The 7,633-nt window shown below is 47.2% G+C and overlaps 1 protein-coding gene across 1 annotated transcript; it reads right to left on the bottom strand.

Annotated features, from left to right (window-relative positions):
- Positions 1–824: 824 nt before the first annotated feature.
- Positions 825–7,547, bottom strand: LOC134739967 (serine/arginine repetitive matrix protein 1-like). The gene is made up of 4 exons (XM_063668481.1): positions 7,260–7,547; positions 6,898–6,978; positions 4,729–4,806; positions 825–1,999 (listed from the first exon to the last, which is right to left on the bottom strand). Exons 1-4 carry the CDS (start codon positions 7,545–7,547, stop codon positions 1,895–1,897), a joined length of 552 nt encoding a protein of 183 aa, XP_063524551.1. The 3' UTR covers positions 825–1,894.
- Positions 7,548–7,633: the final 86 nt, after the last annotated feature.

Here is a 7,633-nt window from a genome sequence, read left to right as displayed (position 1 = left end):
AGTGACAAGATGTGAAAAGCAACGGCTAGAAACGTACCCAAAGTTCCCCAGCTACTTAAACAGTGGCTCTGGCATCAAAACCCACACCTGTCTGGCTACAGAGCCTGTGTCTTTTTTCAGAGCAGCAAATTAAGCCCAGGTCTGCAGAAGATAAAACTCAGTTCAAGGCAGGGGCATCCAGACAGTCCTTGGAAAAGGGATCTTGCGCTTCCGGAAGAGAAGACAGACCTCTTCGCCTGGTTACTTGATGAAGAGTTTTAGGACTGTGCGACAGAGAGGACACACAGCATTGTGAGTCTAGGGGAGGAGATAGAGAAATAGATTAGATTAAAAATGGAGTTGGCGGGGTGCTAATGAGTTAACCTCCAGTAAATGGGCTGAATAGCAGGATGTAATTACCCTCTGCTTAAGGGGGACTCTTGGTGTTTCCCTCAGTGGGTAAACCCTTGAGGACTGTTATGCTAATTCCAACGGAAAAGGTAGAGAGAGACTATAATTCTTTTCTGCAAAAGAAAACAGCACATTTTGCTGTATTCTTTTTGTATTACTGATTCCGGAGAGCCCAAATAATTGTTTTAAAATTAGATTACATAAATGAAATAAGTCAGGCACAGAAAGATAAATACCGCATGTCCTCATTCATATGTGGGAGCTAAAAAAAACTTTGAGCTCATGGAAGTAGAGAGTGGAGTTGTGGTTATTAGAGGCTGAGAATGTTATTAGATGAGGGAGAGGAAGATGGGGAGAGGTTGCTTAAAGAATACAAAATTACAGCCAGATAGGATGAGTAAGTTCTTGTGTTCTAAAGCACCGTAGGGTGAATATAGTTAAAAACAATTTATTGTATATTTTGAAACAGCTACAAGAGAGGATTTTGAGTGTTCCCAAGACAAAGAAATGATCAATATTTGAGGTGATGGATATGCTAATTACCCTGATTTGATCATTACACAATGTAGATACATGTATGAAAATATCAGTCTGTATTCCATAAATATGTACAATTATTATGTGTAAACTAAAAACAAAAGGAAAAGAAATTTAAAAATGTAAAAACTGGACTCATAGAAGATTAAAACTCCTCATAGAGGAGAGACGAGCAGCTCCATAGTGCAGGATGACCAAGGCACCCGTGGGTGCTGGGGCAGGTGGGGCTGTAGCTCTGCAGGTGTCATCTCAGAATGGCAAACGGTTGAGAAGTGTGGGGTGAGATAGGCTTCTCCTTTTGTTTCATTCCAGGGCTGGTAATCTGAGCATCCCATCCAGTGGGGAAAGGCTGTTTTCATGCCTTGAATTCAGAAAACCATTATTTCAACTGAAGTGAGTTGATCAATCTCATACAGTATCAAAGGCCTTTTGCTTTTAGCTAAGGTGGAAATTTCTTATTTAGAAATTGTTGGTTGTTGGCCTTTTCCTTCGGTATACCAGAAAAATCAGAAGAACTTTAGGGTTTCTGAAGGACTCCAGGGTTTCTAAAGCCACTGATTAGCTGCAGGAGACCTACTCACCATCCAATCAAGGCTTAAGATGAAAGCTCTGACACCTTTCTTTGCACTGTCCAGCACTTGGTCAGCCATGATGTGCTTACAAGAAGAATTAACTGACCATTAGACAGGGCAGGGAAGACTATCCAGGACCTCTGCAGAATTAATGTGGAGACATCAGTGGACGACGATGGCCTGGGGCTCTGGTAGCAAACAGGTGTCATGACAAAGGTCTTCTATCACTTTGTCTTATTTATTATTTTGTCAGTGAAGACGTAAGTCCCAGATTTTCTCTGATAGACTTGCTTTCAGGTTGTCTTATTGTTTTCAATAAAAGAAGATTTAGTAAACATATAAATAAATGTGTTTTTTATGCTTCCTTCTTGGTAAGAACTTTTATATAAGTAATTTCACAAGTCCAAAAGACATCTTTTCTGACCATGTACTCCAACATTGATTTGGAAAATACATTCACTGTTGAAGCCTTGGAAAGGTGATTTAGACATTTTGTTGTCCTGAAAAAAGTAAATATAAAATGTAAACAATAATTACATTATTTTTCCTTTGTTTTACAGATGGTAAAATCAAAGTACGGAACAACTGACTTGGTTAAGATGGCAATGAAAGAGTCAGGCCCTTACTTAGGTCAGCTACCATCTAGGTCGGTTGCTCGTCCATGGCACAGATTTTCTACAGAGCTTTTGCATCATCTTAACTCCCTTGTAGTTCCACACCAATTGCTCATCTATTTTTAGCAGGCAAACCCACTGGGGAAAAGAGATGCTAACAAATGAAAGGAAAAGAATACAAGGCACAAGGGCAGAATGAATGTCAGAGGTGAGATAGCAGTTTACAAAGAAAAAAAAAGAACCTACAAGAGAACTCAAGGACATTTCAAGGATAACATTTAAGTAGATGAAATGCACTTTATTCATGATGGCCTTTTCTTCCATTTCCCTAATCCCACAACACGGCTCCATCCCTTTCTCTTCTGAATCTTCCTGGCATGCTGTTTGTTCTCTAATGACACTTTGTTAGATCCTGCTTTCTGGCAATGTACAGTGGCAATCACACCCTGACTAGACCAATGAGACTGTCAGCTTTTTGAAGGCACAGTGTTTTGGACAAATTTGTCCCCCTACTTCCCGCACCTCTTGCCAAGTCTAGCACGTTTGTTGAATGCATAAGAGAATAGGCACAGCTAGAGTGACCCCAAATAACCGAGTTTTGTTTTGTATTGTTTTGTTTATTTGTCTTTTGAGATGGAGTCTCGCTCTCTCGCCCTGTCCAGGCAGGAGAGCAGTGGCCCAATCTTGACTCACTGCAACTTCTGCCTCTCCAGGTCAAGGGATTCTTTTGTCTCAGCCTCACGAGTAGCTGGGACTACAGGCACCCACCACCATGCCTGACTAATTTTTGTATTTTTAATGTTGGTCAGGCTGGTCTCCAACTCCTGACTTCAAGTGATCTGCCAGCCTCCCAAAGTGCTGGGGGATTACAGGCATGAGCCACCATCCATGCCCAGCCTCCGAGTTCATTTTTATCCTGTTTGGAGAAGTGTTTCTTTCCAAAATTTGTTTCCGAAATTTTGAAGACGTTTTATCAAAATGCTTGGGACGTTAGCACGTCACTAAACAAATAAATAAAAACTATGAGCTCTGCTCTCCATGAGTTTATATTCTAAAGCAGGGACAAGGAGGAGCTAGAGATCGTCCTTTATCTTATGGCATTATAGTGTGCTCAGCTCTTCAGAGGGCGAGATGGGAAACCTAGTGAAACTTGGACTTGGAGCTGACAAGTCTTCTTCTGCTCAGAATCATACAGGGTCAGAAACAGACCAGACCTGAGAAACCATCCTGTCCAAACTCTTCATTTTGCAGGTGAAGAAAGTGAGGCCAAAGGAGACTGTCTTGCCCAAGGCCACCAAGCTAGATGGTGGCATAGCCTAGATTGAATAGTTTTAAAATAAAGCAGTAAATAAAGCAATGCATTAAAACCTTTCTGCAGAGACCCTGGGTTAGAAACTTAACCTTTTATTATTTTTTATTTGTATTTATTTATTTATTTTGAGATGGAGTTTTGCTCTTGTCGCCCAGGCTGGAGTGCAGTGGGGTGATCTCAGCTCACTGCAACCTCTGCCTCCCGGGTTCAAGCGATTCTCCTGCCTCAGCCTCCAGTGTAGCTGGGATTACAGGTGCGTGCCCGTTATGCTGGCTAATTTTGTATTTTTAGTAGAGACGGGGTTTCACCATATTGACCAGGCTGGTCTTAAACTCCTGACCTCAGGTGATCTGCCCACTTCGGTCTTCCAAAGTGCTGGGATTACTAGCGTGAGCCACCTCGCCTGGCCGATACATAGCCTTTTAAATCATTAATAAGTGCTAGAGTATCAAGCATAGAAAACAAAAAAGATCTGTAACAAAGTCAGGACTTAAAAAAAGAAATCCTCAGGCTATGTCTTTGAGGGTTTTTGGTTAGGTTCAGTGTGAACTTTGAAGACTTTCCTTCACTTTCAGTCCTGACTTGATGGGCAGAGGTACGCAGGGAAGGACAGGCATTTCTCAATTCCATTTCTAAACGTTGCCTAAGAACACGCTGTGTAGACCACAGGCTTCTCTGCTTTCAGGAGCAGGAGAGGGTCTCCCAGTTCTTTTGAGCCTTCCCACTACCAGGGGGCAAGTTCCCTAATTAGTTGATCTAAGAAGCCTAACCAACAAGATCTGTGCAAAATGAATTATTCCTGTTCCAGTTCGGCGTAATAGCAAGGCTCCCTCTTTGCTCAGGAAAGGAAAAGCCACAGGACTTTTCTTTCCATCACCACCTTAATTAATTCATTAATGATTTTTCAGGCAAGTTTTATTCAGGCACTTTGGGACAGAGCAGTGAGTCAGAGGTTGGCATCAAAACTAGAATAGAAGCTTTACTTCTCTCTTGGGATTCTTCTCTGGGCTTTAGATTCCCCAATCATACAACTTCCTAATTGGAAAGAAATGTTCCTAAACAAGAGCAGGCGTTTTGCTGGAGCCTGACAGTGACTAATAAGGTCGGTCTAAGGACTGTCTGATGAAAGAGAAGCTGGATTTACTTGTCACAGTGAATTTTTAAAAGTTCTTTCACCCCGAGGTTTACTGCTGAATATAAATAAAAGACCTCTCCTTGGGCAATCCCATCCCAATTCCTACAAATATGCCTTAGTTAATTAAATTAATTTTGAAATGACATTCCATGTCTTGCTCCAAATTACCTTTGTTTTCTCCAAGATCTGCTTATTGACAAGCTGTTTCACAAGGTCCCTGTTTAAACTGGTTGTTTTGTCCACAGACTGCAGACGAATTGGAGACAGGTTTTATCATTATCTCTATAGCCGGCATGGAGTAGCCCTCGCGTTGTACTCATTTAACTGTGGACCAATGGCTCACAAACATACAATTAAAAAATATGTATCTAGGATATTTACACAGTATCCCGATAAATACAATATGGTAATTTAAATCTCCTTTGCTGAAATTCACACAACTGAAGGCCAATTCCTGAGTTGGCAATGGGGTGTGGATTTTAAAAATTAGTCTTTTTTAAAAATCAGGCCTTCGCTTTCGCAATTCAAGTGGCTCTCGGCTTAAACACATTAAGTCCCAAGCTGTGACTCCCTTCCAGGGAACAGCCGCGTAGGCGCGGGCACGCACACGTGGACACACACACTCACACGCGCCCTCCCACACCCCTTTCCGTGTGAATCGCCTGCGGGATTTAGGGCTTCTCCACCAGCGATTACTGTCAGGTGCAGAAAGCAAGCCTCTTTGTTCTATGGGCATTTTCCTCCCCCTGGATTTGACTGTTATTTACTGGCCACGTGAGCGCCAGGCGCGGGTCCGGCGGAGGAGGCGACCCCAGAGCAGGGGAGACAAAGGCTGGCCCAGAGCGCGACCCGTGCGCCCCAGGGACGTCTCCCCAGCTCCTGCGACACGCGTGAAATTGGCCCGGACCTGCCTCCTGAGACGGTTTTTCCAGAAATGTCTTATTAAATCCTTTGTAAAGGAATCGGTGTTTACTTGCGCCGGGAGAGCTCCGGCCCTGGGTCCCGGCAGGCGGCGGATTTCTGAGCTGCTGGAGAGCAACCCGGGAAAGCAAAATCAGCCTTGGACTGTCGGGGCCCCTGGGGCTCCTTGCTCCTTATCGAAAGCGAGTTATTAGATAGACCCCCACAGTCCCATTCAGCAGAATAGGAAACTGGACTCAGACACCTTTTGCCCTCCCCAGAGGGAGGCCACGCAGTGCGGCTTTGACCACTGATCTCCCACCCGGAGTGCCCGACGCCCAGGGTCCTGCCACCGGGCAGCCTCGGTCAGTCAACAGTTGTGGCCCCTTCCAGGGCCTGGACTAGAGTGAGCACAAGCCTTGAGCGCAACATTTAAGAAGGGCGCCGAAAAGTCAATAATCAAAAGAAATATCTTGATGCAATGCCTCTTTAAAAGAAAAAAAAATGCAAAAAATCCATGATGAATAAAATACTAAATTTTAAAAAGAGAAAGGATCCGTGCAGTGCCATCGTAAGCCATTTTGGAGCCCGGAGCAAAAGGAAATATCACCTTGCCCAAGCGGTGCCCCTCACAGCCCATCCGAGTAGGGTCCGGGGGTCGAGGCATTCGGGGCGCAGTGGGGGACGAGGACAGTCGAAGGTATCGGAAGTGGAGGCTCCGCCGAGCTCCGGTCGGGGAGTGCAGGAATGGCCCCCGGGACCGGAGGTGAGAGCTCGGGAGAGCCGCTCCGCCCGGAACAAAGGCATGGGGAGAGGGCGAGCTGGGGCCGGAGAGACCCGGCGGGTTCCGCTGCCCTCGCTGCCTGGGTCGGGCTTCCACGCGCGCCCTGGAATGGAATACGCTACTCTGCAGCCTCCGAAACTGCGAGCGAGTCCTGTAACTCCCTTGCTCTGTGATTAATTCTCACTAACAAGACTTGGCAAGATGTCGGGCGAATGATTTTTGGCTTCTGCACGGTCCCCACCGCGTGCGTGCACAAACCCCCAGCCAAAAGCCGCCTCTGGGAAATTAAATGCAAAAGAGAAATGGGGATGGGGAGGGCTGCTACGTGACCAGGAAAAAGGGATGCCCAGAAACCTGAATCGGACCCAGAGCTGCTGAAGTCCTTTCAAAAGGTCATTCTTTGCCGGTACATTATCCAGGGTCCAGCTCCGCAACAAACGTGGACCCTGTCATTTCTTGAAAGGATAATTCACAACTATGCAAGATAGGGTGAAGACGTTTCCCAAACCCGAAAACCTTGTTTTTCCCCCGACCAGGGTTAAATAAACATCTTTTAGGAAGCGTGGACAGGAGTGCAGCCTGCTCTCCTCCCTCGGAACACCATTTCGGCAATTAATGCCTCCCTTTGGGTCGTAAAGCAACAAACCCCACACCTCACTCGGATCCTGGGCTTCGGGCGGGAGGACTTTCTCTTTCATCTTCCAAGCAGGGGGTTGCCCACGTTCCTGGGGAAGCTATAAAATTGATTTAATGGCTTTAGCTGAAAATCGATCACGCTAATGCATACGCTAACGTCTCAGGAATCGCATATTCAGAAAGGACTGGCCGAGCCGAAAGCGCACAGGGAGTCTGGGGCTAGGAGGTGTCAGGCCCCGCTAGGTGGGCAGCGGCGCTCCGGTCCCCTCTCCACTTGGGTAACCGGGAAAAACCTACGGGGCTGTCACGCGGGGAAGCGCGAAGGTGCCAAGGGATGAAAGCTCAAACCCGAGCCCTGGCCTCCTCAGCCGGCTATCACCTTTGGCGCCGCCAGCCTAGCGGCGGGGTGCAGCGGCGGCACAGGTGCCGGTGTCGGGCTGGAGGCGCGGCGCAAGCTGGGCCCGCGGGCAGACGGCGAAAGGCGCCGCGCGCTCCATTCACAAAGTCCGGGCGCTGCCCGCCGCTGGCGGTGGGTCGGAGGCCGCCTCCCTCTTCCTCTCGGCCTCGGTTTTATGAATGGGCCTGATGGCGAGCACCCGGCGCCCTGTTTACTCCGCTCTTTGTGACGTCGAGTTCCCGTGACCGGGAGCCAGCGGCCGCGCTCCATTCAGCTCCGGGGAGGGTGTGGGAGGAGGGGCCCGGAGGGGGCGGGGAGTCAGCGCGGGGGGCGGGGGACGGCGCGGAGCCCGGAAT

Source organism: Pongo pygmaeus, chromosome 7 (genome assembly GCF_028885625.2).
Source record: "Pongo pygmaeus isolate AG05252 chromosome 7, NHGRI_mPonPyg2-v2.0_pri, whole genome shotgun sequence".
Lineage (NCBI taxonomy): Eukaryota > Metazoa > Chordata > Mammalia > Primates > Hominidae > Pongo > Pongo pygmaeus.
This window is presented reverse-complemented; position numbering and strand designations above follow the sequence as displayed.

Bases quoted from the DNA above. Each gene is read 5' to 3' on its own strand.
- LOC134739967 (XM_063668481.1), bottom strand. From the start codon at position 7,547: ATGGAGCGCGGCCGCTGGCTCCCGGTCACGGGAACTCGACGTCACAAA. The intron at 6,979-7,259 runs GTGATAGCCGGC...TCAATTTTATAG, and splicing joins CTAGGCTGGCGGCGCCAAAG to CTTCCCCAGGAACGTGGGCA. The intron at 4,807-6,897 runs GTGTGGGGTTTG...ATTCGTCTGCAG, and splicing joins AAGCCCAGGATCCGAGTGAG to TCTGTGGACAAAACAACCAG.